Consider the following 14951-nt stretch of genomic DNA (forward strand, 5'->3'; position numbering starts at 1 on the left):
AAAATCAAGCATTTTAATATGCTAATAAGAATAGCCTGGATAGTGTATGTGGCAATACTTGGAAACAGTAGAATAGAAGAAAAAGAACTGGAGAAGATAACAAAATATAGGGACCTGCGAGAATAGAACTGCTGTGGCAAAAAATATATATGCAAAGGTAGTTCCAATAGGCTCCTTGGGTGCAATACCAAAACAACTGGAGCACCATTTGAACACCATGGGCATTGACAAAATCACAATCAGTCAATTGCAAAAGGAAGTTTCACTTAGAACAACTTACACAAATTCTAATTTTGCCTTGTGCACAAACCAACTTCAATTTGCCCTTGATACTCTCAGATTATATGAAATCCCAAATCAGGAGAGGGATAAGACATTAAAGACAATTGTTTAAATTAAACATATGCATTAAAATAAAATGTTTATTTATTTCAGAAAATTGAGTATATGTTTGGCATTGTTGGTATTCCTGTAACAGAAGTAGCAATTGCTGCACAAGCAAGTGGAATTAAATATATAGGAATGCGCAATGAACAGGCTGTAAGTATTTCCTGGGTTAATTAATGTCTGCTTGCTCAATAACTATTTTATGCCAAAAGCTCATGTTACATAATCAGACAGATAATGGCAGCACAGATGCAAACACTTTTATTTTATTTATTTATTGCTGAATTGCAACAGAAAAGTGGAAATTTCTACATGTCTCTGTCTTTAACAAAAGTGGTCTTTGCCAGGGGAAAGGGAGAGGATTCCAAGCTGAGCCATGCTGGCTCAGGAATTCTGGGAGTTGAAGTCCTTGAGTCATAAAAGAGCCAAGGTTGCCTACCCCTGGTCTAGTGTATCTCACAGGGTTGTTGTCATAAGGAAAACAGAAGCATTAGGTAAGTACTTTATTCATTGTGAATCAAACAAAAATAAAGTAGAATGAAAATCAGTTAAATTTGGACAGGATAATGCAAAACTTAGATTAGGGATTAGATTCAAAGTATCCATACTGTTGGATACAAGATGCAAGAGGGGAAAAACTGTTCAATTAAAAGTATAAAATATGCTTTATATCAGGGTTATTCAAACTTGGCCCTTTTATAATTTGTGGATTTCAACTCCCAGAATTCCTCAGCCAGGCACCCCTGCCCTATACCATTCTGGACAACTGACTGTCCAATCTCTTTTTAACAATCTCCAATAATGAAGCACCCACAAGTTCTCAAGACGAGCCCTTCCACTGGTTAATTGTTCTAACCATCAGGAAATTTCTCCTTAGTTCTAGGTTGCTTCTCTCCTTGATAAGAGAGGATCCAACCCCCAAGTCCCCTTTTGTATGGAGGGATGGGAGTTTTGGCTGTGCTCTCTGAGAGCAGAAAGACTCAAATCTGCACTAGTTCAGACCTCTGCTTCTCTTCTAATCCATCTAGTATGGAAATATCCAGATATATTCCAGCAGCAGAACACTTCTCTTCCACACCAAGGCAATTTTTCCAATTTGGGCATCTCTTTATTAAAGGAGATGGTCGAATCCAAGCTAAGTGCTTGAGTATAGCTTTAAGTCGAATCAACATGTAATGCTTATACCTGAAGCAGGTATACAGAAAGGATTACCACATCTCATTTGTCTTTCCTTTCTTCCCGTCTGTTGTTTTCCTGGTTGGCCCTACCCTTAGACAGAGGATGAATCTGTAGTCACTGCTGGGTACAATGTCCTTCCCCAGGAATTCTCCCTAAATTCTTGGACTATCCCCATTCTCTTGAATAAAGGGCGTATCAAAAAATAAAGATGGTGGCCATGATAATGCTTCACCCCAGTGTTTGCTTCTTCCTAGTCTTGGTTGCATCATCTGTTTCTTTTCTTCCAAAATACCACAAGTGTATAATGCCAGAATTTGTTTATAAGGAAAAAAATTAATGAAGAACCAGTGTTTTAGGTACCAAGGACTTAAAATTATTGGTTGGAGAAAAACAGGCATAAGAGAAGTTTGTGCATGCATTGGCTGATATCTATCCATCTATTGCCTGTATAATGACATGTATTAATATACTGAAATTTATCCGTAACAAAAATACACATACAGATAATGGCACATTTTTGTTTTACAATCAGCAAAATGATTTACATAATTATAAGAATAACCTTTGAATTTTGATTTGTCAAAGATGTTATATAAAAAATAGTACCTGCACCCCTCAACCCATTCACAACCATCATGTTAAATGTGATTAGCAATTTCATAAATTAACTGTTGTACTATGTTCTATATCAGACATGTCAAACACAAGGCCCGCGGGCCACAAACGGCCCGCCATATGATTGAATCCGGCCCGCACAACTCTCCCAGAAATTACAAAGGTCCGGCCCCCACCACCTTGGCACCGGCCCGGCTGAGCACCTGCTCAGTAGGAGGCAAGTGCATGTGGGCTGGTGGAGCCCAGCAACATTTGCAGCTCATTAGCCCCTCAACAGCTCATTGGCCAGAGCCCAGGCAGCCTCCTCCCAGTTCCAAAAAAAAAGTGGGACTAAAAAAATTCAATCAATCAATTCAAACTGCTCACAAAAAAAAAACAACTCTCAAAGTTTGAATTGATTGAATGAACTTCTTTGGTTTGTGGGACTGCCTACAAACTTCTTTGCTTCTTTGGACTGCACGTGGAGTCAACGGAGGAAGAAACAGGAGGAGTGGAAAGGTGAGTGGGACCTTTTTCTACTTGCTGTGCGGGTGGGGGCGGACAGTCTCTGGTGAGGGGATGAGGCGCCCAGGAAGAAAGGCGGACTTGAGGAGGCCAGAGAAAGAGCCGCTCTGTTACCTCTGTCGGCATGCTTTGGCGTTTCATCTCCTCGTTCGGGCGCTGCGGAGGGCGAGCCGAGGTGCCCGGCCAGATCCTGCAGCGCCCCAGCCCAGACGCCCCCGCGAGAGCTGAGCCGTTAATCTCGTTCGGGCGCTGCGGAGGGCAAGCCGAGGCGCCCGGCCCGATCCTGCAGCGCCCCAGCCCAGACGCCCCCGCGAGAGCTGAGCCGTTAATCTCCTTGTTCGGGCGCTGCGGAGGGCGAGCCGAGGTGCCCGGCCAGATCCTGCAGCGCCCCAGCCCAGACGCCCCCGCGAGAACTGAGCCGTTAATCTCCTCGTTCGGGCGCTGCGGAGGGCGAGCCGAGGTGCCCGGCCCGATCCTGCAGCGCCCCAGCCCAGACGCCCCCGCGAGAGCTGAGCCGTTAATCTCCTCGTTCGGGCGCTGCGGAGGGCGAGCCGAGGCGCCCGGCCCGATCCTGCAGCGCCCCAGCCCAGACACGCCCACGGGAGCTGAGCCACTTGTCTCCTCGTTCGGGCGCTGTGGAGGGCGAGGGAAGGCGCCCGGCCCGATCCTGCAGCGCCCCAGCCCAGACGCGCCCGCGGGAGCTGAGCTGTTAATCTCGTTCGGGTGCTGCGGAGGGCGAGCTGAGGCGCCCGGCCTGATCCTGCAGCGCCCCAGCCCAGACGCGCCCGCAGGAGCTGAGCCGTTAATCTCCTCGTTCGGGCGCTGCGGAGGGCGAGCCGAGGTGCCCGGCCCAATCCTGCAGCGCCCCAGCCCAGACGCCCCCGCGAGAGCTGAGCCGTTAATCTCGTTCGGGCGCTGCGGAGGGCGAGCCGAGGCGCCCGGCCCGATCCTGCAGCGCCCCAGCCCAGACACGCCCACGGGAGCTGAGCCACTTGTCTCCTCGTTCGGGCGCTGTGGAGGGCGAGGGAAGGCGCCCGGCCCGATCCTGCAGCGCCCCAGCCCAGACGCGCCCGCGGGAGCTGAGCTGTTAATCTCCTCGTTCGGGCGCTGCGGAGGGCGAGCTGAGGCGCCCGGCCTGATCCTGCAGCGCCCCAGCCCAGACGCGCCCGCAGGAGCTGAGCCACTTGTCTCCTCGTTCGGGCGCTGCGGAGGGCGAGGGAAGGCGCCTGGCCCGATCCTGCAGCGCCCCAGCCCAGACGCGCCCGCGGGAGCTGAGCCGCTTGTCTCCTCGTTCGGGCGCTGTGGAGGGCGAGCCGAGGCACCCGGCCCGATCCTGCAGCGCCCCAGCTCAGACGCGCCCGCGGGAGCTGAGCTGTTAATCTCGTTCGGGCGCTGCGGAGGGTGAGGAGCGGCTCCGCTGCTGGGGGCGCATCTCGGCCAGGCCTTGCAGGATCCAGGCCGGGCGCCTCGGCTCGCCCTCCGCAGCGCCTGAACGAGGAGACAAGCGGCTCAGCTCCCGCAGGCGCGTCTGGGCTGGGGCGCTGCAGGATCGGGCCGGGCGCCTTCCCTCGCCCTCCGCAGCGCCCGAACAAGGAGACAAGTGGCTCAGCTCCCGCGGGCGCGTCTGGGCTGGGGCGCTGCAGGATCAGGCTGGGCGCCTCGGCTCGCCCTCCGCAGCGCCCGAACGAGATTAACGGCTCAACTCCTGCGGGCGCGTCTGGGCTGGGGCGCTGCAGGATCGGGCCGGGCGCCTTCCCTCGCCCTCCGCAGCGCCCGAACGAGGAGACAAGCGGCTCAGCTCCCGCGGGCGCGTCAGGGCTGGGGCGCTGCAGGATTGGGCCGGGCGCCTCAGCTCGCCCTCCGCAGCGCCCGAACGAGGAGACAAGCGGCTCAGCTCCCGCGGGCGTGTCTGGGCTGGGGCGCTGCAGGATAGGGCCGGGTGCCTCGGCTCGCCCTCCGCAGCGCCCGAACGAGGAGATTAACGGCTCAACTCCTGCGGGCGCGTCTGGGCTGGGGCGCTGCAGGATCGGGCCGGGCGCCTTCCCTCACCCTCCGCAGCGCCCGAACGAGGAGACAAGCGGCTCAGCTCCCGCGGGCGCGTCTGGGCTGAAGCTCCTCTGCAGGGCTTCTTTCGCATGCAATTCTGGGCCAGGTGCTTCTGAGGGCAAGCAGAGGTGCCTGGCCCGGATCCTGCAAGGCCCCGGCCGAGACACGCCCCCAGCAGCCTCAGGCAAAGTAGCTCGCATGCAAAACAAGCCTGGCAGAGGAGCTGGAGCAGCTCCGCTGATGGGGACGCGTCTCGGCCGGGCCTTGCAGGATCCAGGCCGGGCGTCTTTGCTCGCTGCTCCGGCTCCTCTGCCGGGCTTGTTTCGCGTGCGAGCTACTTTGCCGGCTGCTGCTGAGGGAAGATCTCTGGAGAGGAGTATAAGGTGGCAGGGAAGCTGCATGAGGGAAGGCTGCTCCAACCAGCCAGCATCCTTTCCACGCATGAGTGGAAATGGGGATTCCCTTTCAAGAAGGGCCAGCCTCCCTCATGCAGGACTGGGAAGTGCTGCTCCCTGCCTCCTCTTGCTCTCCAGAGATCTGTCAAGGCAGAAGAAGGAACACACACACACACACACTCTCTCTCTCTCTCCAAGCTTGGAGACTAGGAGGCTATCTACATTTGAGCTAACAAACTACCAATCATGCCTGGGCTTGGGAAGAAGGCCCTTTCCATCCTCTGCACATGCTTGGCTGCAGATGTTTGGGGAGGTGAAGAGCTTGTGGGGCAATGAGATGTCCCCACATCAAATTAGCTGGTGCAACTTGTTCTCTCCTGACCCAGGCATTTCGAGTAAGCTGCTCTGAGTGAGCAGCATTGAGCTGGCCACGCCCACCTGGTCACGCCCACTTGGTCACGCCCACCTGGCCACGCCCACCCGGCCCCCTGAAGGCAACCATAACGCTGATGTGGCCCTCAGTGAAATTGAGTTTGACACCCCTGTTCTATATTGTCTTCTACGTGATGCTTTCTGAAATCATCAGTCCTAGGAATGTTATTATTCTGTCTCTTGCCATTTCAAATATAATTTTTTTTTCATCAGCTTCTTGTATATTATGGCTAGACCTATCTTGGGGTGGTGAAATCATTTCTTCTCCTTAAAAGATATGCTTTTGGTTTATAGATTGTGCAAAACACCTGAAGGGTTTCTTTGTAAGGGATATTATCACGCACCTTGTTTCAAGTTTTGAGTCAACTGCAGCCTCTGAAAGGATTGGTATGGATACTTTAAGAATTAACCCAGGTCATTTCTTCACCCATAGCCACTTAACTTCATTAGTAGACACTGGAGAATTGTTAGTACAACACAGACAACTTGGAAAGACCCTTGAAACAGTTGCATTAAATCTTTTGAAGGGAAGGTGCTTCATTTATGCCAAGCTTTCAAATGCTCTGCCTACCCTTACAAAATAGTATATAAAGCTACTGTTTTGGTGTACTACAGTCTTTCCATTCAGATTTTAATTAATGTTTCATTTTCAATAGGCTTCTTATGCAGCTTCTGCTGTGGGGTATTTGACAGCCCGGTAAGGTGACTATAAAAACTATCCTGATTGGATTCTAAGTCTTTGATATAATAATCTTTCAGAATTTTGAGTACATCTAAGCTTCTTTGTAATTTATGCAGCAGTTTTTCTATTAGTCCCGCTACATCAGTTTTCTATCACTGAGGATAAATGCATGAAAAACAAAAATGAAAAAATGGTTGCTGAAAAAAATGCTTTAACATTTGTACTCTTCTGAACTTGCAATCTGAAATTGATTTCATTTACATTTAAATCTAGTTTAGATTTTATGGTTGTAAACAGCATTGTAGATGAACATGTGAGTGATAACCTGCCCTTCTATCCAGTTTTTTTTCCTGTTTGGTTTATATATTAAAATGTTTTGACCTTCCCTTTTGTATTGAGGACAGAAAGTAGGTTTAAAATCCTTCAGTTAAATAAAAATGAAAATTTGTCTCCTTTTCAAATGAATCCTTGAGAAATGTTTGTGTATAATGCTTTTTTGCTTCAATTCAAAACCTGAGCAGCTTTTCATTTTATTTCTAGGCCTGGAGTATGCCTTGTAGTTTCTGGTCCTGGTCTTGTAAATGCTCTGACTGGAATGGCAAATGCAAACATGAATTGCTGGTAATAAATCTGTATTTTCTCTTTTATTTCCAAGCACTGTCCTGCACGTTCAAATGCCGTTTATCAGGAAAGCAGATGACCATATCATATCCTCACCCCCTCACCCCATTTCCTCTCCCATTTTATTCAGTTTTAAGCAGATCACATCTATGCAGGGGAGAACACAAATATGTTTTATCCCAAGAATTAAGAATTGTCTTAATGTACTTTAATTCATTGCCTTGCGAACTTCAGTGAGTGATATCTATGGTTTAGTGACGATGGGACTTATGAATAACATGTCTATCTGACATAGGAAGATTACCAAACAGATTTTGCACAAAAATTTCTGTGCTTTTGTAGCAAATTTTTATTAACTGTATATTGCATATAACCTTCACTTGATTTTGAGAAGTTGATAGTATCGCTTGGTGCCTCTTAAAAAAAATAAGTCATTTTTTGGTAACTCAAATTATCTGATAGAAATAAGAATGTTTGCTTTAAGATAAAGGTAGTGGTTCTCTTATCATACAATTGCGCTCATTTCAAATGCTAACAAAGTCATGCTCAAAACCTACAAGCTAGGCATCAGCAATATGTAAACCAAGAACTATCAGAAGTATACGCTGGGTTTCAAAGTAGCAGAGAAACTAGAGATCAAATTGCTAACATTAGCTGGATTATGGAGAAGGCAAACAAGTTTCAGAAAACATCTACTTCTGCTTCAAAAACATTACAACAAAATAGATCACAATAAACTGTGGCAAGTTCTTAAAGAGATGGGAGTACCAGACCTTATCTGTCTCCTGAGAAACCTGTATGCAAAGAAGAACAATTAGAACAAGACATGGAATAACTGATTAGTTCAAAACAGGGAAAGGAGTAAAACAAGGCTGAATATTGTCACTTTACTTATTTAACTTATATGCAGAGTCTATCATGCGAAATGCTGTACTAGGTGAATCATAAGCAGGAATTATATGAGGGCAATTCGAAAATAAACCTCTGTTTGGTTATCAATGACAGACACTTGCAGATACAGAACTGTTATTATACACATTAGAAAACTACAACATTACATTACTTTTTGACATAAATTTATTTATTTATTTATTTATTTATTTATTTATTTATTTATTTATTTATTTATTTATTTATTTATTTATTCGGTTTATATACCGCCCTACTCCCAAAGGACTTAGGGCGGTTTACAAGGCAAAATTTAAAAAAAAAAATACAATATAAAAAAAATTAAATTAAATTAAGTCTAGCTGCAAAAAATTAAAATCACAATTTAAAAACATTAAACCCCTCGGTCCAGACCAGATAGCTCAAAGAGCCAGGTTTTTAGGTCCCGGCGAAATGAACGAAGGTCGGGGGCAGTCCGGAGTTCCGTTGGCAGTTGATTCCATAGGGCAGGCGCGCCCACAGAGAACGCCCTTCCCCTGGGGATTGCCTGTCGGCAATCCTTGACCGGCGGTACCCTGAGGAGGCCCTCCCTGTGGGAGCGCACAAATTGAGGCACTTGTCGTAACGTCTTACAAGGTTTGAAATTCCTTAGTAGTAGTCACTTGGCACCAAATCTGGGCTATGGGGGATGATCAAAAACATCCCAAAGAAATTGATTCAGAAGTTCTTGAGTGTGTCTAGCAGTGTGCGAGTGAGCATTATTGCCCTGACGCTTGTTCTGGATGGCTCGTCTGAGTTTTCATAATGTTTCACAATGGACTTCGGAACTGATGATCAAACCATGCTCTATGAACTTTACTAGCAGTACTCCTTTGGCATCCTCCCATTTGGCGTGATTTTCTATGGCACCACTTCTGGTGTGGTATTGGTTCACGACAATGCTCATCCGCACACCACTAGACGCACCCAAGAACTTTTGAAGCAGTTCCATTGGGATGCTCAATAGCCCAGATTTGGTGCCAAGTGATACCACTAAGGAATTTCAAACCTTGTAAGACATTGAGGAAAGTGCCTCAATTTGAATGGTGATTTCGTCAAAAAGTAATGTAATGGTGTAGTTTTCTAATGTGTATAATAAAAGTTCCGTATTTGCAAGTGTCTGTCATTGATAACCAAACAGGTTTTTTTCCAAATTGCTCTCGTATTTCTTGGGAGAAATATCAGATATGCAGGCAATACCACTCTAATGGCAGAAAGTGAACAGGAACTAACAAACCTCTTGAAAAGAGTGAAACAGGAGAGTGCAAAAGTTGACTTGAAAACACAACATTAAAAATGTAGCATGGCATCCGTTATCATCGCTTCCTGGCAAATAGGAGGGGAAGAAATGGAAGCAATGTTGTATTTTATTTTCTTGGTCTCTAACATCAGTGCATACTGCAACTGCAGCCATGAAATTAAAAAAACAACACTTGCTTTCTGGAAGGAAAACTATGACAACAGACAGCAGTAGCATAGAACAAACTAGGGATACATATTTAAATCCTAATTGTTTTTCCTTTCTATTTCTTCCTTCTTTTTGAATGGATGAAAAGTTCCCCAAAGACTTGATGAAACTGGTATGGGTTCCAGTTCTTACAACATCCTACCCTGGCAATAAGATATCAGCTTTAATCAAAAGTCAAAGCAAGTAATATTTAGGATTATATAACCTTTTATTTTGCAAGTTGCTTATTCAAAAATTAAGTGAATCAGACTCTCGTTTTTAAGGAATTAAACTTTTTTTTAATTTTTTTTAAGGCCATTGGTTGTCATTGGAGGCTCCTCTGACAGAAATCAAGAGGCAATGGGAGCTTTTCAAGAATTTCCACAGGTACCCATCTCTGCTGCTATTTTTTTCATAAAAGAATGCCTGGATACTTTAGAAAGCCGTTTTTCAACTCAATGTTTCTCAACCTTAACTATTTTAAAATGAGTGGACATCAACTTCCAGGGAATTCTAGAGCTGAAGTCCACACATCTTAAAGTTGCCAAGGTTGAGAAATATCACTGTAGCTGATGCCCTTTAGATTGTTCTTATACCACATAATCCCCATAGAGATTTTCATATCTCAATCAGTATTATTGATAGGCATAGAACTAAAAAAGTCCAGATTGAATTGGATAAATCTTCCTGTCCCCTATTTTTATCAAAAGAATATACTCTCTGAGCCTCTGTAATGAATATTTTACATAAAAATCAGTAAGTTTGCCATCATCAGCAAATCTTTGTCATCTCCAACTGCTTGGCTTTTTTAAAACTTTGCTTTTAGACTAATTATTCTGTTTCTATATTAATGTAAATATAAAGGACAGCTTTTTTGCCTATTTTCTGGTATATTCTGGTAAATTATAGTGCTTTCTGATCTATCACCTCATGTTTTTCATTCAAATGGGCTTGTGTTGAGCTTGACTAATATTAACAGACTATTCAATACCGAGAGCAAGTTGGTATACTGTAGGGGTAGGCAACCTTGGCTCTTTTATGACTCGTGGATTTTAACTCCCAGAATTCCTGAGCCAGCATAAGTCCATGAATCATAAAAGAGGTTGCCTAACCATGGTATAGTGATTAAAGGCACTGGGCTAGAAATTGGGATACTGACTTCTAGTTCTGCGATAGTACAAGGTAGCTGAGTATTTTGTGCCAGGGAAAACTGTAGGGATTTATTCTTGTGATCACCTGCAGTCGATAATCAACCCACCTTCCCCTCCAAAAAATAAACATTAAGCAGTGCTGAATGGCAATGCTGTACATCTTACAAATCATAGCCTTTTGTGTTAAGAACAGATTAATGCAAGTGTAGTTGGAAGTCTTTATAAAGAAACTTTTCTGCAGATGATTATGATGCAGTAATTTTGAGTAATCCTAACATTATTTGGAATTAACTAATAGTTGTGGTATTTATAAACAGAACCTCCATGTTCATTGCTAGAATACCTTTGCAAAGCATTGCAATAGCCCCCTGATTTTCATTATTATTTTTTGTAGAAACAGGATGTGATTGGATGGATTGTTCAGCTGATCAGATCCTGTTGTAAAATCATATTGTTGTTATTTAAAAAATAATAATGTATGTTTTCGTTTCCAGGTTGAAGCATGTAGACTTTATAGCAAATTTTCTATCAGGCCAAGCAGTCTAGAAGCTATTCCTGCAGTTATTGAGAAGGTAAAAGATAAAAATTAGCAATACTTACCTCTTTCTCATATAGCGCTTTAAGACACAAATACCATTGGAAAATTGTCATATGGCTGATGATGCTTGAATAAATGAATGGGTTCAATTATTTATATTTCAGAATAATACATCATCAGAGAGCATCTAACTTTAAAAAATGGCCAGTACCTTTTAAAATGTTAATGTTGTATGTTAATATTATTTCAAAAATAAGTTAGCTGTGTAATTTTATACAGTACAGGGTGATTATATACAATATAATATGATAATACTTTATACACACACATATTCTCTTACCCTATAGTATACTATATACTAATGTGATAATTGTTTCGTCAATCAGTAATTGATTGACAAAATCATCATCAGTCAATTGCTAAAGGCAGCTTTCCTGGAACAGCTTACATTCTGCAACAATGCCTTTAACATTGTCAAACAACATCATCTGCCTATCTCAGATCCTTGGGAAGGACTCATAGGTAGATAAAAATGCAAAATCCAGTCTAAACATCTGGTTGAAACCAACCATGATAATAATAATATCATAAACCAGCAGTGCTGGTCTCAGAGGTTATCAGCAATTTAGAAAATCTATACATTGATAAAATTTCTAACTGCCAATTACAAAAGAATATACACTTTGGATCTGCACATACATAATTTAATGACCTTATGGCCGTAAGAGCAGCAAAATGCAATTATTTCTCCACATTAACTGCATCTGTTAGTAATGACTTACAAAGCCCTACATGGCATGGGTCCGGATTACCTACGGCAACACCTGCGGCCGGCGTCAACTTCCCTCCGTCCAGTGCGCTCCCACAGAGAGGGCCTCCTCAGGGTGCCTCCGATCAAAGAATGTCGATTGGTGGCTCCCAGGGGGAGAGCGTTCTCTGTGGGCGCGCCAGACCTATGGAACCGCTTGCCGGTTGAGCTCTGGACGGCCCCCGACCTTCGCTCCTTCCGGCGCGATCTCAAAACATATCTATTTGAGCAGTCTGACCTGGTCTGATGGGTTAGGGTTGGGGTTTTAATACATCTTAATTATTGTTTTAACCTTGGGCATTTATTTAATTCGCTTTTAACTTTTGTATCCTGTTTTTGTATTTATTGCCCTGTACACCGCCCTGAGTCCTTCGGGAGAAGGGCGGTATAAAAATGTAATAAATAAAAAATCTGCTGTGTATTTCCCAATGACCATATTTAGAATCACCTGGTCTCTTAGGAGCCATGGGAAGGAATTTGTGGAACAGTTGACAAATAAAATTGCTCAGATCTGTTCAGATGAAAACTAACTCATTAGAGAAGTCTGGGGATCATGCTTATCTCATTATCTGGGAGCAGTTTGAACCTGGTGCCCCCTAAGGAAGTAAACAAGGTCTTTGAAGCGGTTAAGATTGAAGATTAAAAGTGCAAATAATGATACACAAACATTTCTGAAGCATACAAGTCTACTTCTGTTAGCTTCTGTTAAAGTTACATTTTGCATAGAAATGATGTATAAGGATTCTTACACTGCTATAGCGCTCTTGCTCCAGGAATCTTTAAATGAGCCTCTAGTTCCATTTACATTTTGAGGAGGAAGTCCCTGTAATAGCATGGCTATGCTGCTATGCACAACCTCAAGATAAAAAGAGAGGTTTGTTACAGAAAAACAAGCCCATTTTGAAGAGATATCTACCTAGGAGTCATGTTTGTTGTAGAATTCAGCCAGGGATTTTGATTTGATGACTCCAAGCCTACCTGTTCATAGAACTAAATAGACCGAGGATATGCCCACTTACAGATTGAATCCAACAGTTATTCATTCTTCTGTAGATGGATGTTCATTTTCTCCATTGTTTACTTAATGCATTTTTATCAATAAGGGCTGGTGTAATTAAAAATAAAATGAACTCTTAATTATAATTACTGCCATGTATTTTATCTTGTGACTTCTCTAACCAATCTAGGCTGTCAGAACCAGTATTTATGGACGCCCAGGTGCCTGCTATATTGACATACCTGGAGACTTCATAAATCTGAGCATAAAAAAAAGCTCTGTCAAGTGAGTTGTTACCACTATGAATAGCAAGTCATTTCTACTGATAATGTTGCAATACTTTTACTATATTTGTGGTTTCTCATGGGTTGTACCCTTAATAAAGGTAAATACCGACTCTACAAATTACCACAGCACAAAATATTTTCTGACGTGAGAACTTTAAAGTAATATAAGGCAGATTCATCAAAAGATTGTAACCAATTGGTCCCATCCAACGAATTCTACTTTTAAAACTTATTCTTCGACAAACTTTTATAAAGAAATTATTTAGAATGGAAGATAAAACAATTGATTATTTAAATGAATGTTCACTTCCATGAGTGATTAAAATGTAGAAATGCATGCTTAGGTAAAGGTAAAGGTAAAGTTTCCCCCGCACATGCGTGCTAGTCGTTTCCGACTCTAGGGGCCGGTGCTCATCTCCGTTTCAAAGCCAAAGAGCCAGCGCTTGTCCGAGGACATCTCCGTGGTCATGTGGCCGGCATGACTAGACGCCAAAGGCGCACGGAACGCTGTTACCTTCCCACCAGAGTGGTCCCTATTTTTCTACTTGCATTTTACGTGCTTTCGAACTGCTAGGTTGGCAGAAGAGAAATGCATGCTTAAGAACAATTAAATGGGATTTAATGATAACCCATTGCTTAAATAAGACACTTCAGATTTTGGAAGGGATGTCAGGATCTCCAAATCCTATGCCATATCTAGGGTTTTACAAGGGAATTGCCAGAGCATAGGCAGATGTCTCAATCAAAAGTGTGATTTCTTCCCAAGCATGAATCTCACCAATTTTTTAAATAAGATTTCTTAAGATGGAAACAGGTATGCTACAAAAATGCCAGCACATGAAACATTTTTCCTTTAGAACCAAAATGTATTTCTATATTGGGACAAAGTTTCTCATGCCTTTAAGATATAATTAAGAAAGGGAAGCTAATCTGTCAGATATGTAGACAATTGTCGCATGAATCTTTATCAGTTTGAGAGCCAACATTTATAGGAATACTCCATTTTTGCCTTTCAATTGCTATGTCTTATATTCCGTTGAAAACTTTACAGCAACTTTCCTACTTTTTATTGGTCGATATTTTAGAGGCAGTAATGTATCCTTTGCTTTTGATCTTGTTCCTTGACAATAAATGTGAGAGAACCCATGTAAAGAAGCATTTGGGGGAAAAACTAGCCAGAAATTAAAGGAATATGATTTTTAAGTGTTTGAAAATGAACAAAAAAAGTGAAATCATCATATTCTAATCATATAAAAGAAAATTTATTTTTATAGAAATTAGTGTCCACAGGCTCTTTTCTGTCTATTCCTTGCCCATTTGCTATGAAGCAAAATGCATATGAGGATCCAGATTGTTGGGGGCAATAAGCTAACATTGTAATAATGCCACTTGGGGGAGGCCCGATGAAGGCTATTGCTAAGCACATTGATTTGTGCTTAGATTGTAAACCGCCCTGAGTCTTCGGAGAAGGGTGGGATATAAATGAGATTAAAATAAAAATAAATAAATAAATAAATAATTTGCCTCTAAGTACAATTTGTTATAAGATTTCTGCCTATGTATTACAAAGATTATTATTACAGAGTAAGCATTTATAAATACGCAGAATGCTAGCTTTATTTTTGAAGGTTGATGTTATTTTTTTCTTCCCACAATTATCTATATCTACGCTACAATGGAGAATCATACCCTATAAATTGGCTTACTTACCTCACTTGCTCTGGTAAAAGTTAAGTCATTTTCAAACTGATCTTAACTGATTTTACTTTTTTTGATTTCCTTTAATTTCTGGCTGGTTTTTTTCCAAACTGATCTCAACTTGTGATGAGTACGGGCAGATATTCATATTGTGGGCTTGGTAACAATATAAAAGTGGTTTGCCATTGCCACCTTTTGGGATAACTCCCTGCTTAGTCCACATTTCATTTCTGCAGC

The 14951-nt window shown here is 43.1% G+C and overlaps 1 protein-coding gene across 1 annotated transcript in view; it reads left to right on the top strand.

Moving 5' to 3' along the window:
* HACL1 (2-hydroxyacyl-CoA lyase 1) overlaps nt 1–14951 on the top strand; it is a 29776-nt gene that overhangs the window by 1162 nt on the left and 13663 nt on the right. Inside the window, exons 2-7 of the mRNA XM_083376945.1 lie at nt 436–540; nt 6215–6255; nt 6781–6861; nt 9550–9622; nt 10881–10958; nt 12920–13014. Of these exons, the coding sequence (XP_083233071.1) occupies nt 436–540; nt 6215–6255; nt 6781–6861; nt 9550–9622; nt 10881–10958; nt 12920–13014 (473 nt within the window). The remainder of the gene's footprint in view (nt 1–435; nt 541–6214; nt 6256–6780; nt 6862–9549; nt 9623–10880; nt 10959–12919; nt 13015–14951) is intronic.

This window comes from Vipera ursinii (assembly GCF_947247035.1).
Source record: "Vipera ursinii genome assembly, chromosome: Z".
Taxonomy (NCBI): Eukaryota; Metazoa; Chordata; class Lepidosauria; order Squamata; family Viperidae; genus Vipera; species Vipera ursinii.